Source organism: Anabrus simplex, chromosome 11 (genome assembly GCF_040414725.1).
Source record: "Anabrus simplex isolate iqAnaSimp1 chromosome 11, ASM4041472v1, whole genome shotgun sequence".
In the NCBI taxonomy this organism is placed as follows: domain Eukaryota; kingdom Metazoa; phylum Arthropoda; class Insecta; order Orthoptera; family Tettigoniidae; genus Anabrus; species Anabrus simplex.
Genome location: NC_090275.1, coordinates 16,267,512 through 16,284,973, shown reverse-complemented (window position 1 = coordinate 16,284,973; position 17,462 = coordinate 16,267,512). Strand labels below are relative to the sequence as shown.

Genomic DNA, 17,462 nt, shown 5'->3' with positions numbered 1-17,462 from the left:
CAGAGGTTCCCAAGTTCGATTCCCGGCCGGGTTGGGGATTTTAACCTTCACTGGTTAATTCCAATGGCTCGAGGGCTGGATGTGTCCTAGGTATGGCCCTCATCTTCACAGACATGCAGGTCGTCTATGAGAAAAAGACCAGCCCTACGCCATTATTATTAGGTCATAAATGCGTTATTTATGGGGCAATTATTCTCATAACGTATAGATCTAGCTCTAGTCATCAGCCGTGGGGCTGGTTGGATCCTCTGATAGCACTACCACGCGTTATGTGGTTGTAGTGAAACCGCAAATTACTATCGGGAGCGTTAAAATGAGCTCTAAGTGGGTGTTATTTTAAATCGCACATACATGTCTTTAATTTACTAGAGTTTATTACAATATTGTTCGAATTAAAACAAAATATTTTGTTTTAAAATGGTATACTAAAAATAGAGTGGAAATTGTAAGTTTAAATTTCGTATCTCCCATATCAGATTACCATGGTTACGGGAACATAGCAGTGACGTAAGTTCATTGACATGAAGCAGACAGGCCGACATATTGGTAGTCTTTGCCGAACATGGTGAAAAGTACATACGCCAGTGTACAGGTTTTCTAACCAAAAAATTTCCCTTAGTAAATTATCTTTCCTAATTGACATCTGATTTCTTACTGTGCAACTTCAAGAATCCTAATAACTCCAAAGTCTCGGGCTCCTAGTTTACGTGTAAGTAGTTCGTCGTGCCTGTGGCCCATTAGTGATTGAGGAAACTTCTGCTGAACGAATCAAGATCGAATTCCTGCAGAGACATGTACGTAGGAATGCTTCGTTGTCGAAGAAATGTGTCAGTGGACTTAATGCCTCGTTAAAAACCTTATTTCGGTTAGAAATCAGGTTTTCTCATGTTCGTTTAACCGATGACAATCTTACGGGCATTAATAATAATAATAATAATAATAATAATAATAATAATAATAAAAAAATGCCGATAAGTTTACTAAGACGCAGCACCTCCAAATAAAATACCACCGAACTGAGCCGGGTTTTACATGTCATCGTTGAGTTTCTGTGTGTTGGTCATGAATACAATTGCTGGCCGGTGTGTCGGCAGGTGCTATTGTGTTAAGTTGAATTTAATAGTGAAGTCTTCGTAAATTCATCTCTGCCACGTTTCTATGATCTTGTACAGTTTTCTCTTCTGAATTTGTGTTGCCGCTATGATACCTTTTATCTACGAAAAACATATTATATTGCTGGCTGTGCGTGGATTGCAAGAGAAGATACCCTTCAAAACTAAAACGACCATGTGTCTCAGTTTTGTTAGGTTTTATTTTCAATGTTCAGTGCATACACAGTATTAAGAATTTAACAAGAGAGCAATAGTATACTCGATAATATATGTTACCTCAAAATGTCTACAAATTTGAAATAAACTGTCAGCTTGTTAGGTCATATTGAGTGCATATGGCATATGTCGATGAGACGAAGTACAGAACAGAAATGGCTCACTGGACTGTAGTGGCTACCGGACCCATAACCTTTCTATTTCACATCGTTTGCTCTACCAATTAAGCTATAATGGCCTAAGTAGGTCATACTTGTTCTGTAGGAAAGGACCTGAGCTACGACTACTTTACAGAGTCCGGTTGGCCATTTTTGTCCTTTACTTAAATCATCCTTTCCAGCACAGTACAATGCGATAGTGAAAGCTACATTTTCATATTTACAGATTGTTTTTATTCCGTTACACGGTGAGAAACGTCCTCACGTCAGTAGAGGATGAGATAAAATGTTTCCCAACAAATATATATTTCTGAAAAAGTGAATGAATTCTGTTCGAATAGTTGACAGTTCGTAGAGGGCATGAAACACCTGTGTAAGAATGTTCCTATCATGTCTACGGTTCCACATCATGGTGCATACTAATCACTAGATGGCGTGCCAAAAGTCTGGATTTAATTCCAAACCTCCCCTGCAGTATTCTTATGGAGTGAGGCCATATGACGTTGTCGGATGGCGACGTCAAGCCTTGAGCAGAGTAGGCTATTTGCCAGTTTACCGTCACTAAATTCATAATTATTTCTCACCCTGACGTGCAGGTCACCCATGGGTATCATGGGCACCAGGCAAATCGTAGATGTCCTCGGATGGACATCAAAAGCCTCACGCTAAATAAGACAAGCATTGTTCTGTTGTAGCCCTTTGGAGAACTGAGCTTTGCAAATGTACTTTGACTGTCGTGTGTTTTGAAATCTTTACCTAACCCTATCCTACGATACAGCATAATAACAAAAACATTCGGCTGAGATTGGAAAAGAGTACAAAAGCCGAAAATTAACTAGAGTAAATCTTAGCTTATACACATATAATGCACATCTTTGCTGCGTCTCACTCCCAACGCGAGTGGCGCGTCCTACACGGGCACGGTGTGCTATTCCCTCGCCTGTACTCTTCTACATCTTGCCTGGTCTTCTTTGGTCCAGCAGTTCTCGCCGGTGACTATCCACCACGATGATCATGTAGGCTCCAACGACTACACATGAAAAATAAGGAAAGAAAATATTAAAATTGCTTTAACTTACGCAGTTCCTTTTTAGAAAAATCCTAAATATTAAGCGCTAAGAAGATAAAGGGCAAACTCAACACGGCACAAAGTTTTCATATTTCATTTTTTAAATTGTAAGCCACGGACAACAGTAATTTGAATATGCTGTTCTTTATTTTTGATAATAAACGCTAAAGCAAATCGATTCATGATTTTTGAGCGATCTGGCTGTGAGTGAACGTACGTAAGCGGCTGTGTGTTTCCTATAGTCCTAATATTAAAAGAAGTGTTGTGACATCTAGCGTAGGGAGGGCCCGTTTACTGTGTGCGTGGCTGGACACGAGGGAGTAGGGTTACGGTTCCATGGAAATGAACCTGCTGGCCACTTCGAGTTGCCAGACCTTTCACTTCTCATAAACAACACTACAGTAGCCCCAACATGTGCTAATGGACATGATTTCGAAGTTAAACTTAAAAAAAGGAAAGGTTAATGGCATTTGAAGACTTTGGCCGAATGGAATAAGTTCAAATGGTTTTTATTCAAAATATGTATTTGTTGAGTTCGCCCTTCGTATTCGCAACGCTTCATATCAGCTTGGCATTTTCTTAAAATTACCTTTCCGAATAATATAACTAAGCATTATAGTTTAGTAGTTATCAGACATTAAAATTATTGATATAAAATTCCATCGAAAGTTAGCAAACTGCTGATTATAGTTTCATTTATTTTCATGGTGCTTCTAGTCATTCAGTACTCATATTGGGGATATACAGTGAAAGGTGTTGACATAAAAACAGAAACCTTGCTTCGCAATATGATTCAGGCTGCTGCTATTCAGTGCCCTTCAGTTGTCTCAAAATATACAAAATTCCTTACAAGAATGGTAACAATTACATTTTGGATGTGTTTAATATTGTTTTAAAACATAAACCGAGAAGCTAAGTGCTATTTTTATTGAAAGCTTGTTTAGTTTTAAATACAAATGTTAGTCACAAAATGAAGTACGGGATTTTGAGTTCCCCTCGGGACACAATTTTGCTCCTTGAATACGATAAATCTTTTATAATAGGTGGCATCTGGTAAGTCTAACACAGGGCCACTCAAACGCCCTAAATCTCACGCGTGCAGACAGCGGCGTAATGTTCCTGTGCACAGTGCATCGGTCCCGCTCGGCTCGGCTCCGAGCAACGCTTCGTCTCTGGGCTACTCGGCTAAGCTCGACTCAACTCGGCTCTGATTTGGAGCGCTACGGAGACAGGGGGGGGGGAGAGCGAGGCAGGCGTGGGGAAAAAGAGAGACAGCGCTATTGCTCCAAATCGAGGAGTGGGGGCCTGCACTCTGGTCAACCAAGCGAAGTCGTCTTTTGCACCGTGCTCAGTGCATGCACCAGGCGCATGCACCCTGAGAGGCCCTGGTCCAACTAATACCTTGCACATGCGTTGGTTACTTGCTCAGAGAGAATTTGTTTGTTTTCTGCCTTATAGAGACCGGGCTTTTGTGCAGTAATAGGTTAGAATGCCAACTTACTGAAGCGGGTAACAAGTATAGTCTATCCTGCACAATGGTTATGGTGTGGGCTTTGCATAAACATAAGGGGTACAGCCCATCAGAACCCTTACAATTTGTTACTCTCCGTACATTACGGGAGAATGGGCTAGACGACATTTTACTGCCTAAGCATATCGTGTACACTCACCTCCATATGTGGCTGCTGCGAAGAGGACGGTCACACCCGCGCCCAAGCTCACGTACAGGAAGAAGATGATCATGATCACCAAGTAGAGAACTTCCACCAAGACCATTGTGATAATGGAGCATATGAGCCATGGTTTCATCAGGCGAGGGTTTTCCTACAAATAAATCGATACGAGCCTAACAGTAATACCAAATAACGCAAACTTCTATTATTTCCATCTGCACCGAAAGGACGTACTTACTCTTCTTGTGGCGAAGATCAGGAGTACGCTGAGAATCAGCCCTATGGCCTCAAAGACTGCTGCGACAATATTCGTGTACTTTTCGGCTGTAATTAACAAACAAATGAACATATTGTAGATTACAGACTACAGCAGGAGAAGAGATTATAATACAAGTCATATATTGTACATAATAATAAATCTCAAATTTTATTAAGCAATCGATATCTGAAGAGCACAAAAATTCAAATTTAGGGAAGCAACTCAATGTTGAAAATATCCTAGGGATATGAGCTAGGAATTTTAGGGAAATAAAATATAATAAATATGAGAATATATTCCTTATGCATTCCTAAAAATTACACTCCTTCTTTTAATCATCGTTATCCGATCCATTAGCTAATTACTTTGCATTTTTCTGCCACTACGAGCGCTAATGTGAGTCAGTGCAGAGTTTCACTTGTCATAATTACATTCGGTGTGGAAATTTTTCAAAAAAATCAAAGTAATTCTGAGGGTATTGAACAAAAGGAACACAATTACAGAAATAATTATATAAATCAGTTAATTTGGCTAGGATTTGAATAAAAGAGAAAACAAATAAAGGAAGAAGTGATTTTGGATTATTTTTTTTACTTTGATAGAGCCATCCAAGATTCACAATCTGAAACCTTTCTGGGGCCTTTTAGGCCTTCGACTTTCGACACAATTGAGGAAATTGCTTAATTTTACGTTTTTCGTAGTATGGGGAGCTCTACTTTGCCAGCTAAGAAATGTATTACACATTAAAATAGATCGAACTCCGAGGACAAGCAGAGAGGAAACTCTGTCTCCTGGTATAAAACAGAATAGATTACCTGCAACAAATAAGAACCAAAATATGCGTAATCAAAATGGAGTCTCACAAAGTGAATACCTCGGTGAAACGATACAGGAAAATGGAATTGAAAAAAGACGCGAACGAAATTATTGTCAAAACATGGAAACAGCATATCGACTCAACGAAAATATCTACAACAAAACAAAAAAATGCATTTCTAAACACAATTAAGGCATTACAATTCCGTCATTAAACCGGAATGACTGAGTCACTTTGAACGGGAAAAACGTTCAGAAAAGGGAGCATGAAATTATAAGGAAAGTTCTAGACCGACTAAAAAACAAACAAACAAACAAACAAACAAACAGTACACGAACACTTACATTAACTTTAGAAAATACAGATTAAAATTTTGCAGACATGTCAAACGAAAAAACCCTGACGGACTAGCGAAGCAAATAGCACAAGTCTATGAAAATAGCAGTAAAATAAACACAAACATAATGAAACGGATTGGCCAATACAAGAAGTTCAGTTAAAATGGAAAGTTGATCGAGAGGACAAACTGAGCGAAACTACGGGAGCAACTTGGATCACAGCAAGAAAACAAAAGTAAAAAAAGGGCAAGAATTCGGGGTGCAAAGAAAGGTAAACTAAGTTCTCTGGTGTAGCACCAGGTTGGCCTCTTGGGGACTATTACTTGGACTTGTTACCTGCGACGTACATACCTTTCATTACAAGATTGTAAACTTCTCGACCATCTTCAGTTATATTTTGTTGTCTGGCCATCTCTGGAGTCATCAGTTGAAATAGAGACGTCTTCACGATGGAGTAGATCAGTCCAAAAACAGCCCCCACCTACAATAAACATTCTGTTCACCATATACATCACAAATCTTGGTTCACCATAAAAATATTTTACAAACTTTGTTTTCACAAAATGTATTATGCATCTATTGAACCTGTCAGCTTCGTCTTCAAGCGTCTGTCAATTAAGTATGCTCATGCACAAAACTCTGTAAGTAGCTCAATGCCATACCGAGTTAGTTCCAACCATCGTTGTCTTGGTCTTCCTCTACCGAGCTCGATAGCTGCAGTCGCTTAAGTTCGGCCAGTATCCAGTCATCGGGAGATAGTCGGTTCGAGCCCCACTGTCGGCAGCCCAGGCAAATGCCGGGGCTGTATCTTAATTAAGGCCACGGCCGCTTCTTTCCAATTCCTAGGCCTTTCCTATCCCATCGTCGCCGTAAGACATATCTGTATCGGTGCGACGTAAAGCAAGAAGCAAAAAAAAAAAAAAAAAAATCTTCCTCTGCTTCCGTTACCCTCCTTGGCTGAGTCCATTATTCTCCTGCATTCGCCTCACATGACCCTAGGAAAAGCTCTTTTAGAGATTTTAAGAAGCATGATAGTATTTCGAGGAGTGGAACCTGGTCCATTCAGCCTCGGGAGGTCAACTGTGTGTTCGATTCCCACCTCAGCCATCCTCGAAGTAGTTTTCCGTGGTTTCCCACTTCTCCTCCGGGCAAATACCGGGATGGTAGCTAACTTAAGGCCACGACCACTTCCTTCCCCATTCCTTGACAATTCCTTCTAATCTTCTCATCGACCCACAAGGCTCCTGTTCAGCATAGCAGGTGAGGTACTGGTACTCCCCTCAGTTGTATCCCCTACCCAAATTCTCACACTCCAGGACACCGCCCTTGTGGCGGTAGAGGTCGAATCCCTCGCTAAGTCTGAGGGAAAAACCGACCCTGGAGGGTAAAAGGATTAAGAAGGAAATAAACATAATGAAAACCCCATTCTTATCCATTGACAACATTAAGAATCACTACAACTGAGTAGTTGGGAGGATGGAAGCGGAGGAAAGTGAACTGCGGGAAACAGGAGGATTTCAAGACTTGAATGGGTTCATCAGTCCCAGAATTAATGAGGCGCACTCGGTGGTTTATCCGCCTCCACGAATTAGATAAGAATCCGGGGTGTTGTAGTTTTGCTCCTTACGCCCGGTTTCTTCAATGCTCTGTTATATTTTACTTAATAAATGTTAACTAAGAATTATTAATTTAACACTTCTGTTAAGAGTCCCCTGTTTCACGAACACATTGTTACGAAACACTTGTTAAAGACAAATGAACACGTTTCCGTCAGATTTCTGAACGCGTTTGGCAGTGAGCATCTTTTGTTTCTTTACACAAAGTGTCCAGAGCGGAATATTTGAACTGTATTAAGTCACACACCGGGAAAATGTGATAAATGACATACATCTTGAATGATTTGCGTGCATTCTTTTACTGCAGGGAAAGTAATTTAATGCCTTGGCAATGCAGCGAAACTCTTTGCACAATTCTAAACACTCTTGTCTTGCACTCATGAGTGTAGTGTACTACAATTTACATGAAAAGAGACTGAAGCATAATATCTATGAACTATAATCTGTGTGAAGCTCTAAACTATTTTCAATTTCTTGTAGTATCTTGTTCATTATGGCTTTGGTAATTACAGTAGGTACCTGTCGTTGTCGAAACCTTTCTTCCGACAACTCCAAAACGGCATGTTTTCTTAGTATGGGTCATCGTTTGATTCAGTTTATACCGTCTGTGGGTGGGGGGCGCAGACAAGAATACGCCCATGATATCCCCTGCCTGTCGTAAGAGGTGACGAAAATGGGCGACCAAAGGATGATGACATTAGAACCATGAAACTACTTGTGCTTAGTACCATTACGTGAGTAACACCATGGGTCGACATTACTTAGTACCACCATGTGAGGAACACCATGGATCTACGTTACCAATGAGTAGTGCCTTTATGTAAGGAACACCACGGTTCTGTGGTTAGTAGGGTCTACGATTGTGTGTATTCCACCGAAGAGGGGGAGCGGGCATTCGGCTGCGCGAACTAATGTCCATGAGCCCTAACGGTGTGTTGGAGTGTGTCGGCTCCCCTGCGTTCAGAATGGATCTGCGCTACGTATGAGTAGTACCACTTTACGAGAAACACCATGGGTGTACGTTGCCTTTGATTACCATCACTATGTGAGAAAAACCACGGGTTTGGCTGGCGCCCGTAGTAAGTACCACTATTTGCTATAACCATGGGTGTGCGTTACCTGATAGTAGTTCCATTATGTGACGAATACCATCGGTTTGTATTACCTACATAATGTGTCATACACCGTGGGTCTACATTACCTATGATTAGTAGCACTATGTGAGCAACACCATGCGTATATTTTGCCTGTGAATAGTTCCACTTAGTGAGGGACACGACGGGAATACCGGCGCCCGTGATTAGTCCCGCTATGTGCTGAGCACCATGGGTCTGCGTTGCTTGTGAGTAGTGCCACCATTAGAGAAACACCAGGAGTCTACGGTACCTGTGATTAGTACCATTACGAAGGGCCGGAGACCTGGATTTTGGACCTCTTAAGATAATAATGCATCATCCCTGTAATTCAGGGATCCACTGATTGTTTTTGTTTCACGATGGTTTTTTTATCATTCGTTTTAGATTCTAGTCGGTGGATACATTTTGAAGCTTTAATTTTCGTTTCGTTCACCTCTTACCATTAGGGGCCGATGACCTAGCTGTTAGGCCCCTTTAAACAACAATCATCATCATCATCATCATCAGTTTATATAGCTTCAAACTTACGTCTTGTAGGTGCTGCCATTTTGATATGTTAGAGGTTTGACATGTTGTCATGTTAACTTAACACAAGAATCTACATTTCCCAGATATGCATCGGTTGGCAACACGCCCATTACATCAGAGATAATATGATACGTGCATGGTGCATATTCGCAACACGGAGGTGTTAGGAGAATAATCAAATCGGGGAAATGACCTTATTATTAACGACAGCCATAAATTCAGTAGAGATTACTTATGCTAAGATGAAAGTGTTCGGTGGCGTTGCACGAACAAATCTCGTTTTGCTAAAATAGTTACTAATCACGATTTGGCATAATCTGAAGATGAGATCCACAATCATGAAAGTCGTCAAAGAAGTGTAATTTGCCAATAAGTCCGTGCCTTTTGTAAACTTAGTGGTGAGTGATTTGCTTGAACAGCCTGCTAGAGCGTGCATTGTGTTCGTGCATCTGACAAAGAAAAAGAATAGCATCAAACTTTCCTTTTGATAAAATCAAATGATCATCAATATGTATTTAAGGAAATAAAACTGAAATTGATGACTATTAATTTGTCTGCATCTAACGAATCGTTTTCCAGAGACTCTTCCTCCCACAACTAACAAACTCGTTGTCCCGTCAAGTCAGTAACTGCCATAAGTAGACCTATCATGTTATTACCGGGTCTAGTGTTGTAAAACATAAATATTATAAAAATATCTTGTCATCAGTACATCTAGCAATTGCAATACTTCCGCAGAAATATTTGAAGAAGACTGAACATGTTTTGTATCTATACAGGTGATTGTTTGGTTCGCTCTGTCTGTATATTATAAGTTCCTACTTTTGTACATTTACGTCATCCTTATCCGCAAGTAGCCTCAGGTTACCGCAACTGTAGCTAGTAAGTGTTTGGCTGATGAGCGAATAGGCTTGCTGCACTCGGACAATATACAATAAGAAGAGCAAATACTAGCCACACATACAAGGACATAACGGGAGGTTCTATCCGCTCTGTCGAAATTCCAGCCCAACAACAACATCATAGCATGATTCCATTCGACCAGATATAATCAATTACGCATTTAGGTCTTAGGAAGTCTAATAATTCAATGGTATATCAGTTCATTCTAGGAAGTGTTCTAACAACAACAAGGCGAAGATTTTAACTTTGGTAGTATATCAGTTGACTTTTTAATAAGCTTCAAGTGGGATACAGCAGTAAACATAAACATAGCAAACATTAGCAACAAACGTTTTATCTTTGAATATTCCAAAGAAACCAGCTGGCGTTTAATACATGTTTTAAACCGTTATATAACATAAGAGCAACCAGCTGAACTTTTTATAGCTATTTTAAAGTATTCTATTGCATAACAAACATTATAGAAATGTTTATTGTGTACGATGTTTCATGTATAGCTGAATGATGCTACATCTTAAGATATGGGGAATCGCGCTTGATGAGGTAGAAATCGCTGATGAAGGGAACTTGATAATATATTGACAGGGTGGACCAAACCATCACCCGTTATATATTTTATTCAGTACGGACCAACTAAGGAGCAAAAATGGTCAAATTTGTCGAATATGTTTTGTTATCTGTTAATCGTGCAGTTGGTTGTCTTCAGTTTAAAGTGCGATCCATAGAAGAGCGGTTTACTGCAGTTTTACTGCAACTAGAACTGTAACACAATGAGCGAGGAATAGCCTGATCAGTCCACTAACAAAATATTGGTACTTACCACACAAATGACGCCGATAATGATGGTGCCTGTTTTGAGCGAACACCCACAACAACACTGCTTCACGGTGGGAGACATGGTGAGAATAATCCTTAAAAGATATGAAAAAGTTGTATATTATTAGCTAGACTTCGTATTTTTAGACAGTAATAGGTGAGAATGCAAACTTATTAAAGCGGGTAACAAGTATAGTCTACCCTGTATAATGGTTATGCTATGAGATTTGCATAGACAGTAGGGGAACGGCCTATAGAACTCCTACAGTGTATGTTACTCTTGTAACATTATGGAAGGACGGGTTGCATAACACTCCCTACTAACCAAATTAGTTTGCAGTCTAACCTATTGCTGTCTACATCCGATGTCTATTTATTACAGTACTTATAGACAGTATACAGCGTAGATCCGAAGTGTGCACGGCTTGCGAAATTACTTGTCATTCCTATTTTTTACAAGACTGTTTCGAAAACTAAATTCAGACTTACGAGAGGAAACAACAGCTATGAGGTCATTAATTTCGCCCGAAGTTCGGGAGATAGATCTACGTCAAAAATTCACCACTACGAGCGCTACTGTGAGTCAATACAGAGTTTCACTTAAGTCTTTCAAACTATACTCATTGTGGACATTTTTCAAAAAATAGAAAAAAGACTGAGGGTATTGAACCAAGGAACACATTAAAGAAAGAATGATCTAAAGTGAATTTGGCTAGGATTTGAATAAAAAAGGAAACGAGTAAAGAAACGGGCGATTTTAGGCTGTTTTTTCGGAACTGCATTTAGGCCGGAAATTATTTTTGAAATGTGTTTCTTTTAGTTTGATAGAGCTGTCCAAGACTCACAATTTGAGACATTTTCGTACTATGGGGAACCATACTTTGCTAAGAAATGTTTTCATCAGTAAAATAAACATACCCATGTATAAGGATTTGTGCCACTGGCCCTTACTAAAGAGAAAATGGCCTTTTCAATTTAACAGTCGCCATAAATGTCGGCAGTTCGCGTGTGAGTATATGTAGCACGGCTGGCCTTGTGGTCAGCGTCTTTAACTTTCACGCCGGAGTCTCAGGTTCGAGGCGTGCTAGGGCACTGTTTTTCCTTTGTCCACGTGTACTTGCTAGGAAATGGGAAGGTTATATACAAACTGTCACAAAAAGCGCGTTTACAATCGTCCTAGGTTTTTTTTCTTTAATTTGCTTTACGTCGCACCGACACAGATAGGTCTTATGGCGACGATAGGATAGGGAAGGGATAGGAGTTGGAATGAAGTGGCCGTGGCCTTAATTAAGGTGCAGCCCCTGCATTTGACTGGTGTGAAAATGGGAAACCACGGAAAACTATCTTCAGGGCTGCCGACGGTGGGGGATTTTTTTTTTGTTAACACCCTCAGAACTAAGCCGATATTTTGCACTTGTCTCCAAAATCAGGCAATATTCGTAATTTGTAACAAGAGTCCCAGTGTTGTCTTCTGCTGTGGGCTGGAACTTTCATTGATCATTTGACTTGCCGTACGAGTGATTCTATAGTCCTAGCTAGCTCAGGAGGGAGCGGCTGCTGAGTAGTGAAAGGTGGACAGCAGGCTGGTTTCCATCGCAACCATACCCTTAGTTCCTTCTGTCCAGCCAGGCAGGCTGCGCTGTCTCTCACAACGCTTTCTTTTATTATGACTGTAGTAATACCATGTCCGCCTCTGCGGTGTAGTGGTTACTGTGATTAGCTGCCATCCCCGGAGGCCCGGGGTCGATTTCCGGCTCTGACAGGAAAAGTGGTACAAGGGCTGGAACGGCGTTCACTCATCCTCGGGAGGTCAACAAAGCTGAGGGAGGGGATGGGGGGGGCGTTCATTTTATATTTGACCCATCCTAGAAGTGGTTTTCCATAGTTTCCCAGTTTATCTCCAGGTAAATGCTGGGATGGTACTTGACATTAGGCCACGGCCACTTCCCCTCCTCTTCCTACAAGGTCCCTGTTCAGCAATAGCAATGAGGCCCCCCGAGCGAGGTACTGGTCCTCCTCCCTACTTTTATCCCGGATCCGAAGTCTCACGCTCCAGGGCACTGCCCCTGAGGCGGTAGAGGTGGGATCCCTCGCTGAGTCCGAGGAAAAAACCAACTTTGGAGGGTAAACGGATTAAGAAAGAAATATCATTCCAAATGCAGTCAGCCCCTGGTGTGATCATACGTCATAGTGGGCTTGGCGGACTGATATGTAATAGCAACTTTTCCCTCGGCGAAGAAAGCAATGGGAACTCCTCATTTTTCTAGCATGCCTCTTCAGTGGCACCTAGACTATCTGTGACAGCTGATGGTGGAGATGTTGAAGATCAAATCAACCTTCGGGATGAATACTCAACATACATCTCCTCTATACCCACTCGATGGATTTTAACCTGTGATACGCCATCTGAATGGTTCTGACTTTTACATTTATATCGGACTTACTGCACTCAAATATTCTGAATAGTGTACAATTATTGAGGTTTCTTTATCACTTATTAATTTCAACCTACTTGTTGCCCTGTCAATGTTAAACACAATCTTGCAGTCTACAGATGAACTAATTTATACCGTCTACTAACTCACACGTGCTCACAAGTTTGTTTTTTTGGCGTTGTAAATTGTCACTCATCGATATTTTCATTAAAAAATGTAGGTCTGAACTTTGATAATTACAAAGCAGTCCCCGTAGCTGCATTTAGTACTGTTCCCGATTGATTGTGTACCAAGTCATTTCTTAAATAATTTCGAAATTTATCGAGCATTTCCGCATAGAAATTATTCCAGTTCCTAATTACTTTTCCTATAAATTAATATTAACCCCCTTTTTGTGTTGTGTTAGAAATGTTACGATTTAGGCCTACTGGAAATTACGATACATAATCTTCAAACACATCAGTAGTATTATCTAATTCATCTACTTTACTATCAGTGTCATCTATATTTCTATTCTACTTGTAGCAAAAAACAGATAGAAGCAACATAGATCAAAAGCTGACAATTGTTTTATGCTACAAGTAGAATTAATTTCTTTTAACTAGTCATTCTTTTAATTAGTAATACTAAGTTGTACACCCTATAGAAAAACAACCATTTTTATCTCACTGACAATCAGCTTGTACATACAAATATCATTTTAGCTTGATCATGTATATTTCTTGCACTATTATTGTGATATTACTATGGGAGTCATGATCAATGTAGTTTGTCTTTGTGTAATTTGTTCTTGGTTGATGATGACATGGAATCTTGTCGAAACCGGTACCAGATGTACAAAAAACGTGATGATTTAACAAAAATGTAAAATTTTCACGTGATATATAGTATTGAAAAGGTGGATATTATCTTTTTCTTTCTTTATTGTGAATCTTGATTCAATACGAAACCTGAAGAATGAAATTCTTAACTTTAAATAACTGTCGACTGGATCCCTCGCTGCGCTCCTAGAACGACGCATCAAGTCGGCCGTGGGAAACATAAACAAACACTTCTAAAATGGCAGGAGCCGGATGGACTAAGGAAGCTGTTAGTAGTTGTATGAGGTTAAAACGCCGATGTATCACAACAGAAATGCAAGAAGGGAGGTAATAAACTCAATCGCTGAACTTGTGTCAAAAGTTGGGCCGAACACAAACCAGGCTGTTGTGAAGGCGAAGATAAACGGGCTTCAAACTCAATCCCTGGCAGCCGTACACATCTTAGTTCAGAATTTATTTCATCGATGGCGATCCTGATGCTTCCACGGATTTTATAAAATAATTTTACCGTGAACAACACAACTTGTTTTCGTCATATTTTTTATAAAATTAGTTGTACAACAAATTTTACGAAACATTTTACCGTGGGCAATGGGCATTGCTGCCACAATCATAGGTGATAATACATTCTTTCACTTTTCTCCTCTGCGTCCTCGATTCGTGAAAAAATAACGAAGACTGAACTTACGTGCCTTTTAGTGGCAGAATTTGTTACTACACACTATCACGAACATGCAGCTACTGTATAAACAAGCCCGTCAAGTTGCGGGTAGGGACTTCAGATGGCATCTTATGCTTGGACAATTTCGAAAGTACGGAAGTCTCTCTCTCTCTTTCTTTCTCTTTCACACGCCTGAACTCCAGCAGTAGTCGTAAAAATGACAGAAAATGCGTAGATGATAGATTTTGAATTTCATCTGCGTATTTCCACATGATGAAAGAGAAAACAGGTAACAGGTAAAAGAAAAGTGGGAGAAGAAAAAATAAAAATATCACATTGGCGTGCCTTGAATCCGAACCCAAAACGCCCACACAGGAGTGAGCGGTGTTGCAGGTACTCACACCAACAGGTATGCAAGTTGTTCAGTTTAATAAGATCCACTTGACACCGCTCACGTATCTGATTTTTATACACAGTATGTAGAGCAACCTCCCGACGTGACCCCAAAGCTTGTCAGTCCGGACATACCACTGGATTAATAAAAGTACATCAAGCCTTCCTTTTATGAAATCATTAATAAAAACTAGTTTCATTTGCCAACTCTTCATCACATAAATTATTAGAGACCGGTTGCAAATTATCAACTGTAAAAAGCTGTATTTATTCCCTTCCTCTTCAAAATATACACCATAACAATCTGGTTTAAAAACATTGCTGTGGAAATGTCCTTTGTTAAGCTATGTATATTTGTTTACAGACCTGCTGCAAATTTTTATGTGTAGACAGTTTTCTCTTTTCGAATTCTCTCATCAAGTAAATTATTACAATCCGGTTACAAATTTAAGTGTGTATTAAACTCCGTGTCTTAGCGTTCTCTCATTCCAAACATTATTGCAATTCGGTTCCACATTTTGACGTGCAGAAACTGTATTTACTATTCCCCACGAACCCTTAGCAAATCTGTCTCCAACCAAGATAGAAACAGCCACAGGAAATAAAAAAATTAAAACATACACATTATTTAAATCCGGTTACAAATTTGTATCTGTAAAACCTGTCACGATTTCCTGTCTTTTCAACATAACAATTATTAGTCATAAAGAGGAAAGCAACGGAAAACTACCTCACTCCTCATTTCCCTAGTACGCCTTCTCAGTGATGCCTAGACCATCTATGACAGCCGATGGCGGAGCTGTTGAGGATTCAACCAGCCTTAGGGCTGAAGACTGAACACATACAGTCATAAATGTTGATGTGTAGGAAGCTGTATTCATTGCGTAGCTCTTCAACATTAAAAAAAAAAAATATTTCAGTCCCTTCGCAATTTATTATCAATGACCTGGTACAGACCATTGTGTATCTAGAAGCCCGCATACGAAATAATGTGTCAAAATATTGTTCAGTGGCCAATTTCAAGCTGTTAATTGAGGAACTCAGGAGTAAACAATGGAGGGAACATGGTCTGTTTAATAGCAACCACAAAATTGTCAACGTTTTGATTCAGTAGTGGTTGCTATTAAACATGCCATATCGTTACCATTATTTACTCATATATTTTTATATTGTTTTATTTACTCATTATTTATGTAAACCACAAGTAAATCACAATGTTGACAAGTTTTTGGTTGCTATTAGACATGCCATGTCCCTTACCATTATTTATTCCCAAACCCCTCAATTAATAATACATTAGTTCAAACAACGCATATTATTATTATTATTATTATTATTATTATTATTATTATTATTATTATTATTATTATTATTAGGTGTTGTACCCGTGATTCGCTGCGAAATTCTACACTGTATGCAGAATTCTAGATAAAGTTGTGACTGCGATTTTATTAAATTGCATAATAACAAATTTTAGGCGCCTTCCCCTAATCTGCCATTTCATTCAGCGTAATTAGTTATAGCCTAGAGTGTATTTCCTTATTCCCCGATTTTACATACCGATTTTTATTAAGTTCACTTCAGCTATTTCCTCGTGATGCGCGTACATACATACATACATACATACATACATACATACAGACAGACAGACAGACAGACAGACAGACAGACAGACAGACAGACAGACAGACAGACAGACAGTTTTAACTTCTGAGCAATGTACATACTAAACTCTTATTATATATATATATATATATATATACATGTATTATTATTATTATTATTATCTTCCGATTTATAAAACAGCAGTTACACGGATTAATGACGTAGGACGTTCCATCCCTCGACATTAAACAGCTTTAGTAGAAGGCCACGATTATATATATTTGTATGAAAGTTGCAAAATACGGGGTCCCTTGCCGGGTGCAGCCAATTCACATTCTTTAAATGTAAAATACAGTAAACATTTGAATTCTGTATTGTTTTCAATTTCATTTTAAATTTAATTCAACCACTCATTCATTCCATGCAACGTCACTGCTATTCACGACAGGCACACAATTAGCACAATCAACAGATATTAAATTACATTTCAAGAATGGATCATTTTGAAGCCAGTTAGTTTACCTTAATGAATGCTGTGACGTAGATAATTGAACACACTTTCTTTTCACACTGTATTACGTATCTAGAATTACCTGCCGATACCACTACTACCACAAGTTTTTCAAAGCAAACGTTTGAACGTGTTCAGTTTGTTCTATATTAAGCAGAGTTCGTGCTCCTTATGTGCGAACTGCTACTGTATTCGGGACGTCCACCAGTGCAGCATGTTTTAGACGATTAGTAGTTCCGTCTTGGGTCATACTCAGTGGGCGCATGATTAAAGGGAGTAATTGACCTCCACTTCACCTTCATACATCTGTCGTCTGCAGCGGCACACTTGTTTTAATTTACAATATTCGTATTATGCAGCAAGTAAATATGGGCCAAAACTTGTACTTCCGCTCA

At 39.5% G+C, this 17,462-nt stretch overlaps 1 protein-coding gene across 2 annotated transcripts; it reads right to left on the bottom strand.

Annotated features, from left to right (window-relative positions):
- Positions 1 to 2,024: 2,024 nt before the first annotated feature.
- LOC136883285 (uncharacterized) lies at positions 2,025 to 17,245 on the bottom strand. 2 transcript variants are annotated; one of them, XM_067155520.2, is made up of 6 exons: positions 17,150 to 17,245; positions 10,646 to 10,736; positions 5,994 to 6,123; positions 4,467 to 4,552; positions 4,226 to 4,379; positions 2,025 to 2,516 (listed from the first exon to the last, which is right to left on the bottom strand). In XM_067155520.2, the coding sequence occupies exons 2-6, from the start codon at positions 10,721 to 10,723 to the stop codon at positions 2,437 to 2,439; spliced, it is 528 nt and encodes a 175-aa protein (XP_067011621.1). In that variant the 5' UTR covers positions 10,724 to 10,736; positions 17,150 to 17,245; the 3' UTR covers positions 2,025 to 2,436. The 2 variants fall into 2 exon arrangements, with proteins under 2 accessions (XP_067011621.1, XP_067011620.1); XM_067155519.2 differs by having other exon boundaries at positions 17,079 to 17,234.
- Positions 17,246 to 17,462: the final 217 nt, after the last annotated feature.